This window comes from Carcharhinus amblyrhynchos, chromosome 20, assembly GCF_965287045.1.
Source record: "Carcharhinus amblyrhynchos chromosome 20, sCarAmb.v2.hapA, whole genome shotgun sequence".
Taxonomy (NCBI): domain Eukaryota; kingdom Metazoa; phylum Chordata; class Chondrichthyes; order Carcharhiniformes; family Carcharhinidae; genus Carcharhinus; species Carcharhinus amblyrhynchos.
Genome location: NC_137343.1, coordinates 48,269,808 through 48,291,711, shown reverse-complemented (window position 1 = coordinate 48,291,711; position 21,904 = coordinate 48,269,808). Strand labels below are relative to the sequence as shown.

Genomic DNA, 21,904 nt, shown 5'->3' with positions numbered 1-21,904 from the left:
TTCTTGTGAAATACTAGAATTTTATTTTATTCATTGGCCACTGTGGCAGCTTTCACTGCTCCACATGGAAATCAAACTGTAGTGAATAATAAACACTTTGAACCTTGAAGCAACCACACAAAAAGAACATCACAAAAATACAAGTGACTGGCACAATTAAATTAAAAAAAAACTTGTTCCTCGTCATAACGCTGCAGATGTGTTGTCCCCTTTCTCTCACTCGCGCGCGCGCACGCACACACAATCTGTGAAAGAAAATCAGAAAAGTGGACTCTGGTTCCTCAGAGTTTGTTATGGCTACTGCTTTCAGACTTCGACACACAAATGGACAAGGGATTCTTAGAACAGGGTGGGAGAAGAGAAAGTCACAGAATCTAACAGGTACCCTGAACCAGTGGCTACTGCCCCTCAGTTATGAGCTTGGTAGTGCTTTGCTATGGAACAAAGTGCTCAACTAAATCATCAAAATAAGCATCTGTCCCCATTCCCCCTCCCAATTACCTCCCTCATTGCTCTAGTACAAGATATGCATTAAACAAAATGGACAGTGTAGGAGATAAAGTTCCTCAGACTTTTCCATTGCATAGACATAATTACAGAATCAACAGTAAAAAAACACAAATGCACTTGCACCATTCAGATGCTGACGGAGTCAGGATCCCGTTCTACACAATATTAGGTGACCTGTTTTTACATCTTACACCAAAATCTTTATGTCCCTTTCCCTTACTTGTTCAACAAAACAGCGGAAGAGAATCAACCTCTCGAGTTAAAGCTTAAACCAAAATGAAGCAGCCCCCGTTTTAGCATTTCATCCTCAGTTCAAGAAAAACACACCCAGGTTAACCAAAGAACAGAGATCGGCTGCAGTGAGTTTTGGTATAGTCGGTAAATTTATTTTCTCCGAAATGTAATTTGATGAAAAACTGCTTTGATTCTTCTTGTTTAGTATATAAAAATACTGCGTTAACTAAAAGTTAGAATGACCCACTGGTTCACCTGCATGGAGCTATTCAGCAACTAATCAAGCATCACCAGCTCCTTGGAAAGTTTCTCACAATCCCCTGCCACTCCCACTTGGACCAGAACCCTCAGAATTCAGGTCAGCTTTCAAAGTCCTGTTGCTCCTGGTGACCTGCCAGGTTCTCCCTGTGCTCGGAGAGTATGGCACTGCACATGCTCAGAAAGTCCCATCCTCCCATCAGCTTCCTTTATAAAGGAGCAACTGAGTCCGGTCAGTACGTCCAGTATTGCCAGCAGTGGTGGAGCTGGTCCCTTATACGGAGGCAATGGGAGATATTTCTGCAGTAAATGACAGGGAGGAAAAGGAGGAGGAGGAGGAGGAGGAAGAATTAAAACCGCATTTCAATAATGACCCCTTTCTCACTATTCCTTAGTCCAAACTCACTCCTCCTTGCTCCCATCCACTTGGAGATGCCATTGATGGTGGTTCTGCACTAGATGGACCCCAGCGCTTCGCCAAACCGGATCTTCTGTCCAGGTTTAAGGCTAAAGGTGAAGTCTTTCGGTGCCTCGAAGATGAGAACGATGGTGGAGCCCAGGTTGAACTCTCCCAGGTGTTCGCCCTTTCGCATGGTAATGCCACCTTCATTGTTGTTTGTGACAAAGCTGAAGTCATTGTACGAACCCTTCATGTAGCGGGGACTGTTGGTGTGCAGGTCCTTCGTAAGACAAATGACAGTAAACATTCTCATTGCCAACAATCAAAGATGCTAATTAATTTCTGACAATTCTGGGCAAAAAAGAGAGACCATCACATTTTCATTTAAAGCCCAGATTTACTTCCAGATAGTCTGTGATCCCTCAGGATTTGACAGGCCAGTAACAGAGCTCAGGATTGGGAAAATGGTGATTTCCACTCTCAGAATCCCTACAGCGCAAAAGGCCATTTGGCCCATTGAGTCTACACCGGCCATAATCTCACCCAGGCTCCAATCCTGTAACTCCAGCTATTTACCCTGTTCATCCCCTGACACTCAGGGGCAATTCAGCATGGCCAATCAACCTAACCCGCACATCTTTGGACTGTGGGAGGAAACCCACGCAGATACAGGGAAAACATGCAGACTCACACAGACAGTGACCCGAGGCTGGAATTGAACCCGGGTCCCTGGCATTGTGAGGCGGCAGTGCTAACCACTGTGCCACCCGAGCTTAAAGCAGCCATTTGTGGCTCAGGTGTCTGTCGGAATTTCCTTCCACTGAATTTGGAGGAGGATAGACTGAGTTCCTGACCCACAGCTCTGTTTAATGCTCCAGGTCACAACCCCACTGCCCACACCCACCCTCAAGGTCTGATAAATCGCAGAAGAAACAGCATCAAGAAATGAACAGATCCGCATCAGAGAAAAATGGCGACTAAACACAAATGAAACAAATGATCAAAGTGAACAAATAGAGGTAACCAGCTGGGAATGATGAAAAGTAGCGAGCAAAACAGAGGACCTACTGATCACTAACTTATTAACTAACAACCGAAATCAGTGTGTAAGAGCTGGAACCCTGCCTGTCACAAGGACTGGTGGTTTTGAACAAATTCAAGACAAAGTGTTCAAGTAGACCATAAGACACAAGAGCAGAATTAGGCCACTCGGCCCATCAAGTCTGCTCCACCATTCAATCATCCCCATTTCCCTGCCTTCTCCCATAATCCCTGATCCCCTTATCAATCAAGAACCTATCTATCTCTGTCTTAAAGACACTCAATGACCCCCACAGCCCTCTGCGGCAAAGAGTTCCACAGATTCACCACTCTCTGGCTGAAGAAATTCCTCCTCATCTGTTATAATGGATCGTCCCTTTAGCCTGAGGTTGTGCCCTCGAGTTCTAGTTTTTCCTACAAGTGGAAACATCCTCTCCATGTCCACTCTATTCAGGCCTCGCAGTATCCTGTAAGTTTCAATAAGATCCCCCCCCCTCATCCTTCTAAACTCCAACAAGTACAGACCCAGAGTGCTTAACCGTTCCTCATATGACAGGCTCTTCATTCCAGGAATCATTCTTGTGAACCTCCTCTGGACCCTTTCCAAGGCCAGCACATCCTTCCTTAGAATGGGGTCCAAAACTGCTCACAATATTCCAAATGGGGTCTGACTAGAGCCTTACACAGCCTCAGAAGTGTATCCTAAGGAGCAATTTAGCACGGCCAATCTACCTAACCCGCACATCTTTGGACCGTGGGAGTAAAACCAGAGCACCCGAAGGAAATGCACGGATAAGGGTCATGGGTGCAGGGCGGGGGGAACTGGTAATGTTAAAATGGCGGTGCGGGCTTGTTGGGCCGAAGGGCCTGTTTCCCAGGCTGTTTTTGTTCTTAAATGCATGCAGACATGGGGAGGATGTGAAAGCTCCACACAGACAGACAGTGTCTCAAGCTGGGAATTGAACCCGGGTCCCTGGCGCTGTGAGGCAGCAGCACTAACCACTGTGCCAGGTTAGAAAAGCTGCTCTGTACAAAGCTAGAGGGGAGCAGAACTTGCTGAAATTGAAGGTTGTATTGAGTCTGACTGGGGCAGTGAGCTGCTGGAGGGTTCCTGTGATTTCAGTAAAAACTCTTAGCTTCATTCTAGAGGTGTGGGGAGGGGGAGGAGGGAGAGAAGAGGAACCGATGGCTACTTGCACAGTATTTGGAATGTATTCAGTTATTTGGATTTCAATTGAACAAATAACAATACAGCACAGGAACAGGCCCTTCGGCCCTCCAAACCTGCACCGATCATGTGTTCCTAACTAGACCATCCGTTTGTATCCCTCTATTCCCAGTCTGTTCATGTGGCTATCGAGATAAGTCTTAAATGATCCCAGCGTGTCTGCCTCAACCATCTTGCTTGGCAGAGCATTCCAGGCCCCCACCACCCTCTGTGTAAAATACGTCCCCCGCATATCTGTATTAAACCTTGTCCCCCTTCTTCTTCCTTACCTTGAACTTCTAACTGGGAAAAAGCTTCCAACTGTTCACGCTATCTATGCCCTTCATAATTTTATAAACTTCTACTGGGTCGCCCCTCAACCTCCGTCTTTCCAGGGAGAACAACCCTAGTTGACTCAATCTCACCTCATAGCTAATACCCTCCATACCAGGCAACATCCTGGTAAACCTTTTCTGCACTCTCTCCAAAACCTCCACGTCCTGCTGGTAGTGTGGTGACCAGAACTGGATGCAGTATTCCAGATGTGGCCTAACCAACATTCTATATAACTGCACTAGTCACAGACCTCCAATCCGAAAAGACCCCTCCATTGCTACCCTCTGTCTTCTGTGGCCAAGCCAGTTCTGTACCCATCTAGCTAGTTCACCTTTCATCACGTGAGATTCAACTTTTTGCATCAGTCTGCCATGACAGACCTTGTCAAACGCTTTACTAAAATCCATATTGACGACATCCACGGCTCTTCCCTCGACAATCATTTTTGTCACCTCCTCAAAAAACTCAACCAAATTTGTGAGGCATGGCCTCCCTTGTACAAAACCATATTGTCTATCGCTAATGAGATTATTCAGTTCTAAATGTGTATAGATCTAATCTCTAAGAATCTTCTCCAACAATTTCCCTACCATGGACGTCAAGCTCACTGGCCTACAATTACCCCGGTTAGCCTTCATACCCTTCTTAAATAACGGGACCACATTTGCTATCCTCCAATCCTCTGGGACCTCATCTGTGTCCAATGAAGAAACAAAGATTTCTTTAGAGGTCCAGCAATTTCATCTCTTGTCTCTCTCAGTAATCTCGGACAGATGCCATCTGGCCCTGGGGAACTGTCTACCTTAATGCTTCCTAAAACACCTAACACTTCCTCCTTGTAATTGCGATTTGTTCTAACGGGTCTACACATCCCTCTGAGACACTATCAATCAACGTGTCCCTCTCCTTTGTGAATACTGATACAAAGGATTCATTTAGGATCTCACCTACTTCCATGGGTTCTAAGCATAATTCCCCTCCTTTGTTCTTGAGAGGTCCGACTCTTTCTCTGACAACCCTCTTGTTCCTAACGTATGTATAAAATGCCTTGGGATTCTCTTCAATCCTGTTTGCCAAGGACATTTCCTGAGCCTTTTTTGCCCTTCTAACTCCCTGTTTGAGTTCTTTTCTACTCTCTCTGTATTTCTCTATTGCTTCATCTGTTTTTAGCTGCCTGGACCTTACGTATGCCTCTTTTTTGTTACTTTTGATACTGTGCCTTTCATGAACTCTGTTCCGAGAATAGCAGAGATGAATTTCTGATGTATAGACTGAGCTGTGCGTGGGTCGGGAGCTTAGTGTGAATGTTCCTTCCTCCTGTACACATGTACATTATCCCCTCTGCACACAAGTTATCCCCGCGCCACCAGACCAGTTCTTCAGCTAAATAATTGGGAAGCACAACTCCCCGATGACCAGAACAGTCACAGTTGCTGTGGTACAGGCTCCAAGCAAGAAATCCTAGACTGAGCTAGATTCAAAACTTTACATCCATATTTCCTTTCCCAGACATCTCCACTGTACTTACATTGTCAAAGTAAATACGGATAGATCCAACATTTGTGGCACCGACTGCAGTGAGAGAGAAGAAGCCATGTGTCCAGTCTCCAGCCAGGACAACACGCTCATTGTGACAGAAGAGCTCCTTAATCCAACGAGCTACACCAGGATTCACCGACATCAGGGAGCCTGAAATAAAGACAAGGCAACAGGTCAAAACCATCCTCCCAAACAAAATAGACTAAACTACCTTCCCTGAAGGGCCTTTCTATTCCTGTCTGCTCTTACACATGCTGCTGCATGTCGATACTCTGATAACCGCTCACATTAACAACTACATAGCAATCCAACACATCAGTCTCCCTCAAATGAACGGTGAATTACAATCCAGTGATACAATCTTACAGAAGCCATTCGGCCCATTGTTCAGCAGCTAGCCAATCATACTCACTCCTATATTCCCCTATAGTTCGGAAAACCTTTCCTTATTTGAGCGTTCCTCTAATTTCCTTACGAAAGTTATCAATGAACCTTCGCCTATTGGTGTTAACAAATTGTCCCTAAATTAGGCGTACCTCAATCTGGTTATGGTTCCTTTATTGTGGAGTCCAGTAGGCGTAGACAAAGGTCATAGGCAGAGGAGGGCACTCACAATGTTAAAATGGCGGCGTGGGCTCGTTGGGCCGAAGGGCCTGTTTCCCGTGCTGTGCTGTGCTGTTATTTGTTCTTTATTCTTTCAGGTATGGAGTTTCAGATCAGGATTCGTTACATTACTAAAAAAACCCCTCAATTTCCCTCTTTTCCAAGTTTTCTCCAAGCTACGCCTTCAGGTTATTAACTACATTTGTGTGAATAATTATTTTCTTTACTCTGACAGCCCCTGTCATTTCGAACATTTCTATCTCTCCCACCCTGACAACTTTACCCAATTCTTTCCATAACTGCATCCCTCAAAACTTGGAAAGCTCCCACAAATGTTTGGGTGAAGTGTGAGGGGACGTGTTGGAAAGTTACTTGTGGCCTTGTGCCTCTGTTCGTCCTCCTCTTCCTGTGACACAGATTTAAATATAGAATCCAGTGAGCCAGCCGATGTTTGATGACCTCACCATCAGCTGTTACGTGAATCCCATTTAGGGATTATGTAACGAAAATAGCTCTCTGCATCGCTGTCGATCCTGGCAAACAGTAGCTAAAGCCGCTTGCTTCCTACCAGCCCAGAGTTTACATAAATTCCACATACAAGTGAAACCTTTCTTAAATCCACCCCATTTGCATCCTTCTCGAGGGAGAGTCACCTTTAGAAGGTGGTGGTGCTACACCAGAAGACGACGCAGGAAAGAAAGTCGAGGAGTTTAATCTCACCAAATCCGGTTACTGGGCATTTATGCACTGTGCTATGCTAAACTAGGCTGATGCATCCCAGCACATTGTACTAAGACCCACAAATTGGCTCTGAGAAAGGGCTGTGGGAGGCCAGCAGCTTTTCCCACATCAGGCAAAGGGCTGATTTGGTCTACCCAGTGTTTGGATGCTCCTGGTTTCTCTCTCACAGCAATGCTGTCAGCTCCAGCACTGTCTCAGAACAGGGACATTGCATGAAGTCACTTGCAGGTCACCTACCTCCCTGTTGTAGATGGGGAGTGTAGAGAGCCCGTAATGTACAAACGTGACCATGATCTTATTGAATGGCGGGGCAGGCTCGAAGGGCTGGATGGCCTACTCCTGCTCCTATTTCTTATGTTCTTATGTTTATGTTCTATTTGAGGTTAAGTGTTGCAGATTTGCATGCGTCATGATATACAAGATCTTTACTGTGCATTAATGACAATGCACCTTATCGGACTTTTACGGAGTTTAACCCTGATAAATGTGAGGTGATTCATTTTGGTAGGACAAATTTCAAAATTTCAATGCAGATTACAGGGTCAATGGCAGGTTTCTGAGGAATGTAGAGGAACGAGAGAGATCTTAGGTTCATATCCACAGATCTCTACAGGTTGCCACTCAAGTGGATAGAGCTGTGAAGGAGGCTTATAGTGTGTTAGCGTTTATTAACAGGGGGTTTGAGTTTAAGAGTCGTGGGGTTATGCTGCAAGTTAACAGGACGTTGGCGAGACCGCATTTGGAATATTGTGTTCAGTTCTGGTCACCTCACTATAAGAAGGATGTGGAAGCATTGGACAGCATACAGAGGAGATTTACCAGGATGCTGCCTGGTTTGGAGGATAGGTCTTATGAGGAAAGGTTGAGGGAGCTGGGGCTTTTCTCTTTGGAGTGACGGTGGATGAGAGGTGACTTAATAGAGGTTTATAAGATGATGAGGGGGATTGATAGAGTGGATGTTCAGAGACTATTTCCTCGGGTGGATGTAGCTGTTACTAGGGGGCATAACTATAAGGTTCATGGTGGGAGATATAGGAGGGATGTCCGAGGTAGATTCTTCACTCAGAGAGTGGTTGGGGTGTGGAATAGACTGCCTGCTGTGATAGTGGAGTCGGACACTTTAGGAACTTTCAAGCAGTTATTGGATAGGCACATGGAGCACTCCAGAATGATACAGTGGGATTGCTTGATCTTGGTTTTGGACAAAGCTCGGCACAACATCGAGGGCTGAAGGGCCCGTACTGTGCTGTTCTGTTCTACGTTCTAAACTAGGATCTATTGCTGGAAACTGGATGTGTCTGTAACTCAGACCGGGACCTTGTTTGATGCAGATACTCAGGTTCAGCCCAGAAACAAGTCTGCGGTAACTGTGAGAACGGCAGGCTTTTCTAACCACCCAGCTGGTTAAACCATTCAATAGGATTCCAAGTTTAATCCCGCGGCTCTGATTAATGAACTGGGTGAAGGGAGGGGTGCTACAATCTGATTCGGATTCCCAGGATGGGTAACACAGTTCTCACTCCTCAGTGTTATCCAGCACTTTGTTAGCAGGGTGCAAATATGGATTTGCTTAGAGAGTGATCAAACAGTGCCAGGTACAAGAGGGAGTGATACAATTGCAGTCCAGCGCGGAGAAAGTGCCTTTCAGAGCTGTGTTTGCAGATTTGAGTGTCAGGATTTAAGAAGCATTTAGATGAGTAGTTGAAATGTCACTGCACACAAGGCTACAGGCTGAGTACTGAAAAATGGGATTAGAATAGATTGGTGCTTAATGGCCAGCACAGACACAGTGTGTAGAAGGGCCTTGTTCTAGTGTTGTAAAACTGACTAAAACTGGCAGAAAAGGGAAACAATCAGCTTGGGTTAGTACAGACTGGAGCCAGTGTTATCAAACAATTAGCTTGAGAGCTGGAATTCAAACCCACTGTGTTGGGTGGGAACTTTTTAAACATAAAACCTAATCTTTTCCACAGTAAATCCAACACCATCCTTTAACTTTTCTCAAAGGGCAGGAACATCAATAACTAACAGAGGTTTGTATGAATCTAATGGCAAGAGGCCTAGAATGGAACATAAGAACATAAGAAATAGGAGCAGGAGTCAGCCATCTAGCCCTTCGAGCCTGCCCCATCATTCAATAAGATCATGGCTGATCTGAAGTGGATCAGTTCCTATTTCCCACTTAGAGATTCACCACCCTTTGAGTGAAGAAGTTCCTCCTCAACTCTGACCTAAACTGCGCCCCGCTCCCCGCCCTTATCTTGAGGCTGTGCCCTCTAGTCCTGCTGTCCTTTCTATACAGGAAGAATCTCTAACTCTACCCTATCCATCCCCTTCATTATCTTATACGTCTCTATAAGATCCCCCTTCAGCCTTCTAAACTCCAACGAGTACAGACCATCTATTTAGTCTCTCTTCATAGTCCAACCCCCTGGAACTGGAGTAATGGAATGAGGGTCATTTCCAGCTGGTAAAGGATGTTCATACTTCAGCCAAGAATGTTTGTGCGCTAACTTGTCACAGCTGACAAGGAGCTGTCTTTGACTATGTGAATCACTCTGCCTCTCATTGCCTCCATCTCAGCATTTATTTGTCGGAACAGGAGGGATAATTCCTCTTTATTCCTCTTTATTTGCTGTCAGGGAACATTGCGTACTGGTAACATAAAAACTTTAACCTCCGTTGGGGGTCCAGCAGAGATGGTGGTGACAGGGAATAAACATCTCAAGCTCATCTAAATGCTTCTCAAATCCCGACACTCAAATCTGCAAACACAGCTCCAAACGGCACTCTCTCCGCGCTGGACTGTAACTGTATCACTCCCTCGTTTGCTCAATCTTAATGCAAATCCTTGTCCATATTTGCACGCTGCTAACACAGTGCTAGATAACACTGAGGAGTGAGAAAGGTGTTACCCATCCTGGGAATCCGAACCAGGTTGTAGCACCCCTCCCTTCACCCAGGTCACTAACCAGAGCTGCGGGATGAAACCTGGAATCTTATTGAATGGTTTAACTGGCTGTGTGGTTACAGAAGCCTGCCAGCATGTCAGGTAAAGCACAGCAGGATGCAGAATAAAGCTTCCTCTTCTCTGTCCCAGCAATATACACCTCAACCTCGGAAAAACCCACTAGCGTGCCAGTTTGATAGATTTGTCTCAGTGTCCAATATTCCAGACTGACCTTTTTGATTGCAGCTAAATTAAAGAGTTTGTGACATTGACAATCTAGAAACCATCAAACTTAGCCAAATTAGAATTCTTTATAGCTTTCTCTAACTACTGCCTTTCAGTTTATTTATTAGTGTCACACGTAGGCTTACATTCACACTGCAATTAAGTTACTGTGAAAATCCCCTAGTCATCACACTCCGGCGCCTGTTTGGGTACACTGAAGGCGAATTTAGCACGGCCAATTCACCTAACCAGCACTGTGGGAGGAAACCGGAGCACCTGGAGGAAACCCACACAGACACGGGGAGAACATGCAAACTCCACACAGACAGTGACACAAGCCAGATCTCTGGCTGAGAGGCAGCAGTGCCAGCCTGCTGCTCCAACAGCCTGGCCCCAGCTTCCAAAAAGTGAAAGGGCAGCGTTCACTCTGCAGCTCAGTAAAACCAGCTGGAGGTTCTGTCCGGATTAACTAAGGGTTTGATTCAGTTCCAAAGCAAACAGCAAGACTCTTACCTGGGAAGTGGCGTCTGTGTGCGACTCTCCAATCAGCCGGTGAATGAAAACAGTGATAATCTCCTGGTGCTAAATAAATGACACAGTGATAGAGGTCATTGCCTTCCCTCGTCACCAGGTGGTCTTGGAACGATGTCTCACTTTTACCTGCAAGGTTATAAAAAATTACACAGCAAGTGGTGCGTTAGAATCGGATTCTGCTTAAAAAAACCCTATATGTTAGGCTGCATATGATGTGGCTAGTGGAACCTAACTGAACCGCTTTATAAAGTCCTGTCCAACTACGTTAGAGATGATTCCAGATTGCAGTTTGGAGGAGAGCTGACTCTATTTTATGCTTCAAAAGGTAAGTGGGAGAACTCCCACTTTCCCAGTGAAGGGCTCCGAAAGCTAGTGGCTTGTGCTGCCAAATAAACCTGTTGGACTTTAACCTGGTGTTGTGAGATTTCTTACTGTGTATTTTATTTGTTGGCAATTCTCAGAGGGATGACTGTACAAACACGGGGTTGGTTTATTTCAGTACGGTATTTGAAGGAAGGATTCTGATACCTCAGGAATCTGCAGGCATCTCTCTCTCTCTGGCCCATCCTGCTACTCCTCCTCTACTTAATGCCTTTTGCGATATCAGGCCCCGGACGTGACAGGATCCAGCGCGACCTCCCCACTGCCTCGGTGCTAACGTCAATTCTTGGATGAGCTCCAACTTGCTCCAGCTGAACGGTGCAAAGACCAAAGACATTGTCTTTGATCCAACCACCACTTCTGCCTTTCGACACTGTCGTTATTGCTCTTCCCCAGGCATTTACACCCCTTCACGGCGACACAGCGGTTAGTGCTGTTGCCAGGGACCCAGTTTCAATTCTGGCTTCCAGGTCACTGTCTACGTGGAGTCTGCACATTCTCCTTGTGTCTGCGTGGATTTCTTCCGGGTGCTCTGGTTTCCTTCCACAGTCCAAAGATGTGGGGGTTAGGTTGATTGGCCGTGATAAATTGACTCTAGCGTCAGGGAATTAGCAGGGTAAATACGTGGGGTTATGAGAATAGGGCATGGGTGGGATTGCGGTCGGTGCAGAATTGATGGGCCGAGTGGTCTCCTCCTGCACTATGGGGATTCTATGGCCTCATTTCAGCCCAGCTCTGTAATCCCCATCACTCTGACCCCCACTATGCACACACTCCCCTGCTTCTAACCCTGACCTTTAGTGGTGGAGTCCTTACCAACCCTGATCTCACTCTGGAACTCTCTTCCTAATCTATTCGCATCTCAACTCTCGTTACTTAGAAACTCAACTCTGTCACTTTGACTAAGCTTCTGGTCACACTATCCAATGCTGACTCATTTTGCAGCTCCTGTTTCCTGAAGCACTTCTAAACTTCTTCAGCATGAAATATACAGACAGGTCAACACGGTTGTTACTGAATGAACTACTGTGCGGGGAGGCGATGGTCTAGTGGTATTATCGCTAGACTATTCATCCAGAAACTCAACTAATGTTCTGGGGACCTGGGTTCAAATCCCACCAGAGATGATGGAATTTGAATTCAATAAAAAAAATTCTAGAATTAAGAGTCTACTGATATCCATGAAACCAGTGTCGATTGTTGGAAAAACCCAACTGGTTCACTAATGTCCTTTAGGGAAGGAAAACTATCATCCTTACCCGGTTTGGCCTACATGTGACCCCAGAGCCACAGCAATTGGGGAGATTGTGTTGAACAGAACAGGGGCAATTCCCACCCTCACTCTTGAAAGAACATCCCCCCACTTCCAGCTGAAGGGAAACATTCTTTTCCTATACAAAAGCATTTAAAAATATCATTCAGCGGAGCTTCCACCCAGAGTTTTCAGTTGTGTAGCCTGCATGGACATTATGTGGAGATGCCGGTGTAAGACTGGGGTGTGCACGGTAAGAAGTCTCTCAACATCAGGTTAGAGTCCAACAGGTTTATCTGGTATCATGAGCTTTCGGAATGCTGCTCCTTTATCAGGTGAGTGGAGGGGTGGGTTCACAAACTCGGCATATACAGACACAGACATAATCGCAAGATAATAGTTGGAATGTGAGTCTTTTCAGATAATCAAATCATTACAGGTACAGACAGTGCGAGTGGAGAGGGGGATAATCACAGGTGTGAACTGTCTCAAGCCAGGACAGTTCGTAGGATTTACAAACGTTTGTACATTTGCAAGACGTGCCGGATTATCGACACAGGTACCACCATCTCACGCGACGCCACCATCCACCAGGTACACGGTACATACTCATGCAACTCAGCCAACGTTGCCTACCTCGTACGCTGCAGGAAAGGATGTCCTGAGGCATGGTACATCGGCATGGCCATGCAGATGCTACAACAACAGGTGAACGGACATCGTGTGACAATACAGACAGAAGTGTTCCCTTCCTGTCGGTGAACACTTCAGCAGTCTAGGGCATTCTGCCTTCAATCTCTGGGTAAGTGTTCTCCCAGGTGGCCTTCACGACATATGACAATGTAGAATCACTGAGCAGAGACTGATAGCCAAGTTCCGCACACATGAGGACAACCTCAGTAAGATCTTGGGTTCACATCACACTATCTGCTTGCAAAATCCTACTGGCTGTCCTGGCTTGAGAGAATTCACAGCTCTATAACCTGTGATTATCCCTCTCTCCACTCACACTGTCTATAACTGTAAAGACTTGCATTCCAACCATTATCTTGCGATTGTGCCTCTGTCTATATCTGCCCTGTTTGTGAACCCACCTCTCCACTCACCTGATGAAGGAGCAGTGCTCTGAAAGCTGGTGTTGTGAGACCTGAAGTTACCTGAAACTGCCTGAAACCAGGTCAGTCAGATGTGGTGTTGAGGAAGTGAACTTACCACTGCTGATCTCAAGGTTCTCTGACCATGTCTGTGGACCCAGGAAAGTCTCCAGTGAATAAGTTACACCCTTCACTTGCTCCACCTCACAATTCTTCACTCTCCCAAAATGTAAGATCTTTCCATCAGATGGACTGATCTAGAAAATGGCAACAAGGGGAAAGACCATCAGTTTGTAATTTCTCCTGCTCCGTCACTTACAAGTCAGGACACATTCACCCTACACCCAACGATTGAACTGCCTGCAGCATGGGATAAATAGGTGACCATTACACTGCTCAAACAATGGGTGCAATAGTTGAGGCTTAATGGATTGTGGCTGAATATGGAGGGATTCCTGGGACCAGATCTGAAGCATCCATAGGGATTCCTGGTTGGATCAAAAGCATCCATAGGGATTCCTGGGACTAAAACATCGAACATGAGGGAAAGTATCTGAGTACAAAGTCCCACTGATTCCCCTGTTTGCTCCCTCCCTGAGGAGGCCATTTATCCTCATTCTTTGACATTTACTAAGACATAGAGATATTCTAAAAGATGAAGGTTCCCCATCACTTCAATGAACTTACGTCAGTTTTAATAAAAGTGGACAAGTCTAGCGCAGTGACACATTAACAGAAATTTGGTGCTAACCCATTACTGATACATTAACTCAATTTCTCCCTCTACAGCCTTTCAGGACAATGAGAACAGTCACTAACCTGAAACATTAACCATTTCTCTCTCCTCAGCATTCCCTGTGGGTTATTTCTGCTCTCACATTGACACACTGGAAGCTGTTGGACTTTTAGGAGCAACAACGCTACATTCTAAGGGAATAGCTTTGTGGTATTCAGCAGAACAAAAATGCCCCAAAATCAAACTACATTAGCACCAAAGCAGGAGTCTGCACCTTTTGCGCCTTGGCATTAACTAAGATTGTAGAAAGCCAGGCTCGCAATGGAAACACTGGGACCTTCCTTTTGCTTAGATAGAGCATTACTGCATCAGGTGGCCCCTCGGCAGCTGTCAGCTCAGATAACACCACACTGGCAGGATCGGGCAGGGAGGGGGTAGAAGATGGAGATCAGTCCACCACACACACACTCCGTCTCCAGCCAGAGGGCACTGGAGCACAATCAGGAGCAGGAATCCTCGTCTCGGAGCAGAGAGACTGGGGGAATCATTCTGCTCCTCATAGGACAAGTTCTCTTCAGAGAAACGACCTAGGTTTCCAGAGCCACAAGCCTCGTGTGTGGAGAAAAGTGAATGATCCGCCAGACGATCCAAACGAAGGAAACAGGGGGAATTAGAACAGGCTTGCAAACCTGGGCTGGGCTTTCTTCTGGGGAAATCTTCAGAATTGTACTATTGAAAAGACGTGGCCAGGTTCTTACCACACAATGCGAGTCGCTGACAGGACGTGCATGTGGCTTTAGCTTTCTGCGGAAGAATTCACTGAGGTTTCGGTAATGCTGTAAATCTTCCACTGCTGCCTCCTTCATGTTAACTCCGAATGTCCATATGTACAGATTATAGACTGGCTTCCGCATCCAGGTGGGCAATTCCACCTGATTCAGGCGACCCCATGCACGTGACAGCAATCGGGTGGGTATAGTTTTATACAGACCAACCTGCAAGAGCCAGAAGCACAACATTTGAACGCTTGGCACCAGCGGCTGTATCGCGTTCCAAGCTCATTTTTATAGACTAAAACCACACGGGAAAATGGTACAAAGGCTGTTAAACATTTTTTACAGGACACAATATGAGGTCCGAAACACGGTTTTAAGGTGACAGAGAAAGGCTGGACTGCTTAATGATCCATTAATTTCACTTATAAATGGACACTCACATTCCTCAACTATCACACTAAACGGGAAAGTCTCTCAGCCTCGACTTTTCACATCACTTCAAATGTGTAAAATTGTTATTGGCAACGAACAGTGTACTGAGTTTTAAAATTAATCTACACACATTAAATTCGAAACCTGTCAACATCTTACAAAGCAACGCTCCACTTTCACACCAATGTGTTTTCAGATGCAGTAAGTGCAAACTCCCAGGGAACTGACTGGAACGGTTAGCAGCTTTAGAGAAACTGTTACTTAACTCTTGTCCCCCCCAGACACCATGCATCAGGTAGCCCCTCGGAAGCTATCAGCTCAGACAACAAAACGCTGGCAGGATCAAGGTGTAGGGACGGCCCTGGATCAGTCTATCCTCACATCACATCCTCTCGTTCTCCAGCAGTGACCACAGGCTCTGCACCTTTAACTTAGTTTATTATTGTCACATGTATTAGTGAGAAGTGTTGTTTCTTACGAGCTATACTGACAGGACATACCGTTCACAGAGAAGGAAAGGAGAGAGTGCAGAATGTAGTGTTACAGTCATAGCTAGGGTGGGCAGAAAGATCAACTTAATGCAAGGTAAGTCCATTCAAAAGTCTGGTGGCAGCAGGGAAGTGTAGACTGTGTCAATGGATGGGAGGCTGGTTTGAGTGATGGAGTGGGCTTTGGTCATGACCCTTTGTAGTTTCTTGCGGTCTTGGGCAGAGCAGGAGCCATACCAAGCTGTGATACAACCAGAAAGAATGCCTTCTATAATGCGTCTGTAGAAATTGGTGAGAATTGTAGCAGACATGCCAAATTTCCTTAGTCTCCTCAGAAAGTAGAGGCGTTCTTAACTATGGTGTCCACTTGGAGGGACTAGGACAGGTTGGTGGTGATCTGGACACTTGAAAATTTGAAGTTCTCGATCATTTCTACATTGTCCCCATTGATGCAGACCGGGGCATGTTCCCCTTTACTTTTCCTGAAGTTGATGACTATCCCGTCATTTGTCAACACTGAGGGAGAGATTATTGTTGCCACACAGTTCACAAGATTCTCTATCTCATCATCGTTTGCGATCTGACCCACAATGGTGATGTCACCAGCAAACTTGAAAATCGAGCTGGAGGGGTATTTGGCTGCACAGTTAGTGGAGTATAAGGGGGCTGAGAACACAGCCTTGTGGGGTACTGGTGTTGAGGATGATCATAGAGGAGATGTTGTTGCCTATCCTTACTGCAGTCTGTGAGTTAGGAAGTTCAGGATCCAGTCGCAGAGGGAGGACCTGAGCCCCAGGCCATAGAGTTTGGAGATGAGTTTCATGGGAATAATGGTGTTATAGGCCGAGCTGTAGTCAATAATTAGGTGTCTGACATAGGTATTGAAAGGACAAGGAAGGAAACCTGGGCAGTAGCCTTGACAAGGTGGAATTCCTCAAACGCTCCACCTCCCCTCCCTTTGGTTGGTCTGGTGATGTAAATTACTGAAATAATGAGGGCAGTGGGAAAGGCTGGGGTTGCGTCGTCAGTCAGGTATACTTAATTACAGAAAGCTGTGCCAAAAGAAGGATATAGGCGGGCTGGCCAGATCGACAGATCAGAGGCAAATGGAATCCAACCTAGATAAATGATAGATGATGCACTTGGGTAGGACAAACAAAACAAAGGAATACATGAACGGCAGGACCCTGGGAAACACTGAAGATCAGAGGAACCTAGGTGTACATGTACACTGGGCCCTCACGGTTGCGGGACAGGTTGATAATGTGGCTAAGGCAGCATATGGTACACTTACTTTTATTCGCCAAGGCACAGAATTTAAGAGGAGGGAGGTTGTGCTGGAACTGTATAAAATGTTGGTTAGGCCACAGCTAGAGTAGTGTGTGCAGTTCTGGAATCCACATTACAAGGGAAATGTGGTTACACTGGAAAAGGTGCAGAGGAGGTTTACCAGGATGTTGCCTGATCTGGAGAGTTTTAGTTATGAAGAGAGGCTGGTTAGACTGGGATTGTTTTCTCTGGAGCAGAGGAGACTGAGAGGGCACATGACTGAGATGTCTAAAATTATGAGGGGCATAGAAAGGGTAGATAGGAAGAAACATTTCCCCTTGGTGGAGTGATCATTGACCAGGGGGCATAGATATAAGCACCTTAAAAATGGTTAGGCATCCCAAGGTTGATGCGCAGGAATAGCATTGGATACCAAGCCACAGCGAGAGATACTGGGACAGGTAACAAATGTTGGTTGAAGCAGAATGGGGTGTGTTGAGAGGTGAAAGGGTTTAGGAAGGAGATTCTAGATCCTGGGTCCTAGAAAGCTGAAGGTATGACCACCAATAGTTAAAATCCGGGACATGCAAGATGGCAGAATTGAAGGCATGCTGAGATGTTGAGTTTATAGAACTGGAGGAGGCTGCAGAGGTCGCAGATTTAAAATCACCAACGAGAATCCTCGATGGTGCACGACCGTGATCAGCAAGCACAGGATGGCGATGGGACACTAGAACTTGGTGCAAGTTAGGATACAGACAGCAGAGCATTTGGATATGTATTACTGGATAGTATCTGGGAAACTGAATGTCTTGGAATAGCTTTGTTTGCAGGAATGAAGGTTTAAGCAGCGGATGTGTTAGAGAAGGTGCCTGATACAACAAAGAAAGAAACAGGCAGTCTCTGTGACAAAAGGGATATGATGCAGAAGCCCAGCCCGGGGTAAAACGGGACACAAAAGTCTATAAAACAGCCTGATACAGCCCAGAACAGAAGGGGACAAACTCAGGGGCTAGAGAATGGAATTTGTGGCGTTCCCATTTTTGTGCTTCTCTCATTATTAACTGGATGAAATGCCTGCTCAGCCAATACCAGATGTTGGATAAGCTGTGTGACAATGCAGGGAGAGAGAGAGAGAAAGAGGGGCTTTGCGAAAGCAGAACTGGGTGTTGCCAGTGTACACACATGGCAGCTGATGCGCTTTCACACGCCATGGTGCCTAATGAGGAAGAGAGAGGGGGCTGGAGGGAGATCTTCGAGGATCTCCAGAGCTAGCAGCGCAGGGAAGAGAAACATTTACAGGAGATTCTCTGACTACGACTGAATAGGAAGAACTGGCACCAGACAAGAATAATACCGCACAGCAGCACGATGGAGGGGAGGTGCTGCATCAAACGCTGCAGACTAGTCAAGAAGGAATAATTCATCTCTCCCTGAGGGCATAAATTTGTGCTGGGTTTGGTAGTGCGACTGGGACACAAGCCCGATTGGAGGGCTGCAAAACTGGAGTTCCAGGGAAGATAGGACAGATTAGGGAGGAGTAAACATATTCAAGCATTTCAGAGAGGGAAGGGAGATCGGAGATGGAGTGTGCAATCAGGCAGATTCCTTTGCTGCTTGATGTCCCCAAGTAAGAAGTCTGACAACACCAGGTTTCAGTCCAACCGATTTATTTGATAGTAAACTCACAAGCTTTCGGGGGTTTGCCCCTTCGTCAGGTGAATGGAGAGTTCTGGCCTCAGACAGAGCATATAAAACACAGACAGTTTAGAGATTACTGGCCAGAACTCTCCATTCACCTGACGAAGGGGCAAACCCCCGAAAGCTTGTGAGTTTACTATCAAATAAATCGGTTGGACTGAAACCTGGTGTTGTCAGACTTTTTACTGTGTTTACCCCAGTCCAACGCCGGCACATCCACATCGTGATGTCCCTAAGCCAGGGGCACCCAGCTGGTGGGCTCACCGAATCCTGGCATTAAACTCCCAAAGCCCACATTGCGGAGTGCTGGGAGTGAACACGTTCTGTATTCACTGCTGAGCTCTGGTTGATACATGTGACAATGTCTTTAGCACTATTATCTCATTGATGGAAAAATCTGAAATCAGAACACTAAAACCTGTTATTATCAGATGTCGAGAGACACAGGCCAATTAACGGGAATGTCATACATGGTCCCAGCGTGATCGAGAAAGAACGATAGATCACTTCTGCCCACAAACAGCTAACTACTGCTTCTCCTCCACCCCTACGCTCATCGTTTTCCTGAACCATTCTCACCCACCATTCTCAGCAAGTGACCATAGGGGAGGGGGGGGGGGGGGGGGGTGGGGTGGGGGAGGCGGTGGTGGTGTGGTCAGATCTAAAACAGGGAATTACCAGTGTCTAAACTGGAAATGTCTTCAGGATTAGTCCAAACGTCTTACTGCATCAACATAAAGCCAGAATTTTACAGCACAGAAAGAGGCCCTTTGGCCCATCATGTCTGCTCCGACCATCAAGGACCTATCTGTTCTAATCCGATTTCCAAGCTCTTGGAACGCAACCTTGCACGTTACGTTCATCTCAAGTGCTCATCCAAATGCTTCTTAAATGTTTTGCGTGTTCCTGTCTCTACCACCCTTTCAGAGTTCCAGATTCCCACCACCTTCTGAGTGTAAAAGATTTTCCTCACGTCCGCTATAAACCTCCTGCCACTGAACTTAAATCTATGCCCCCTTGTTATTATCCCCTCTAAGTCAGAGTTGTACAGTGCCAAAAAGGCTCTTCGGCCCATTGAGTCCACACCAACAATAGCTACCACTAACGTCACACTCATCCCATTTTCCTGCACTTGTCCCATTACCTTCAAAGTTATGTGTAAAGTGCTTATCTTTGAACACCTGAAAACTATCCAAGTCTACCCAGTCTCTACTTATAGTTCAAATGCTCCATCCCGAGCAACATCTTGGTGAACATGACAAGGAATCAGATAGGGACACAATTAGTAGTAGTAATGGGACACCGAAAGGTTTTATATCTGAATGCTTGGAGCATTCAAAACAAAATGGATGAATTAGTTGCACAGATACATGTAAAGGGACGTAATATTGTTGGTATTACAGGGACGTGACTCAAAGGTGACCAAGGATAGGAATTAAGCATTGAGGGCTTTAGGAAGTGTTTAGGAAGGACAGACAGAAAAGGTGGTGGAATTGCATTGTTGATTAAAGAAGATATTAATACGGTATTGAGGGAAGATATTAGCAAAGACGATCTGGAATCTGTGTGGGTCGAGTTAAGAAACACCAAAGGACAAAAAACATTGTTGGGGGTGGTATACTAACCACCAAACTGTTGTGGTAATGTTGGGAATAGCATTAGACAGGAATCATAGATGCGTGAAAGGAACATCTGAGATTATGGGAGACTTTAATCTGCATACAGATTAGTCACAATACAATAGGAGGAGGAATTTCTGAAGTGCATATGGAATGGCTTTCTGGACCAATATGTTGAGGAATCAACAAGGGAGCAGGCCATCTTGGACTGGGTGTTGTGCAATAAGAAAGGATTAATTGGCAATCTAGTTGAGAGAATACTGGGGATCAAGTGACCATAATATGGTAGAATATTTTTTCAAGGTGGATAATGATGTAGTTGATTCTGAGACTAAAGTCCTGAATCTCAGTAAAGGTAATTATGATGGTGTGAGACATTAAGTGGCCATGATAGATTAGGAAACACTATGGAAAGTAATGGCAGTGGACAGGCATTTAAGGAACGAATAGGTAAACTCCAGAAGTTGTTTATTTCTGCTTGGCGCAAGTGTGGTAAGTGAACTGTGGCCAAACCGTGACTTCCAGGGGAAATTAGAGATAGTATCAGATTCAAAGAAGAAGCAAATAAACTGGCAAGGGAAAGCAGTAGAGCCAAGGATTGGGAGCAGTTTAAAACTCAGCAAAGGAGGACCAATGACTGATTAAGAAAGGGAAAATAGAGTATGAAAGTAAGATAGCAGGGAACATAAAAACTGACCGTAAAAGTTTCTATAGATATGTAAAGAGAAAAAGATTGACAAAAATGAATGTAGGTCCCTTACAGTCAGAACAGGAGAATTCATAATGGGGAACAAAGAAATGGCTGAGGAACTAAACTTGTACTTTGTTTCTGTCTTCACAAAGGAAGATATGAATAATGTATCAGAAATTTTGAGAGAAATAGGTTCTATGTAGATATGTTTCAGTGAGGGGCTGCATGTGATCAGTCTTAGCAGAGAAACGGTTTGGGGGAAATTGATGGGATGGAAGATTGGTAAATCTCCAGGGCCTGATAATCTTCATCACAGAGTAATTAAAGAAGTGGACCTGGTCATTTTCCAAAATTCTTCAGATTCTGGGGGACTGATTCTTACAGATTACAGGATAGTTAATGTAAGCCCGCTATTTAACAACGGAGGTAGAGAGAAAATAGGGAACTATAAGCCAGTGAGTCTAATGTCAGTACTGGGGAAGTTGTTAAGAGTCCATTATTTAGCATCTGGAAAGCAGTGATTTAATCAGACAAAGTCAGCATGGATCTACAAAGGGGAAATCATGCTCAACAAATTTATTCAAATTCTCTCAGGATGTAACTAGTGGAATTAACCAAGGGGAACTGGTTGATGTGGTTTATTTAGACTTTCAGAAGACTTTCGACAAGGTCTCACATGGCAGCTTACTATGTAAAATTAGGTTTGTAAGCAGTGTCTTGTGAGGAATAGAAACACAGAAACTAGAAACAGGAATAACCATTCAGCCGTTGAACCTGCCCCGCTATTCATTTTCATCATGGCTGACCATCACATTCAATATCCTGATCCCACCCTTGCTCCCACATCCCCTGATCCCCAAAAGCTATATCTAATTTCTTCTTGAAAT

General features: G+C 45.4%; 1 protein-coding gene across 5 annotated transcripts in view; it reads right to left on the bottom strand.

The window, feature by feature from the left end:
* Window positions 1–21,904, bottom strand: part of pisd (phosphatidylserine decarboxylase) — a 124,291-nt gene continuing 102,387 nt past the window's right edge. For all 5 annotated transcript variants that reach the window (XM_080208540.1, XM_080208539.1, XM_080208541.1 and 2 more), the window contains 5 exons: window positions 14,800–15,036; window positions 13,424–13,562; window positions 10,558–10,704; window positions 5,515–5,675; window positions 1–1,682 (listed from right to left, as the gene is read on the bottom strand). In XM_080208540.1, the coding sequence (XP_080064666.1) occupies window positions 1,458–1,682; window positions 5,515–5,675; window positions 10,558–10,704; window positions 13,424–13,562; window positions 14,800–15,036 (909 nt within the window). In that variant the 3' untranslated portion in view covers window positions 1–1,457. The remainder of the gene's footprint in view (window positions 1,683–5,514; window positions 5,676–10,557; window positions 10,705–13,423; window positions 13,563–14,799; window positions 15,037–21,904) is intronic.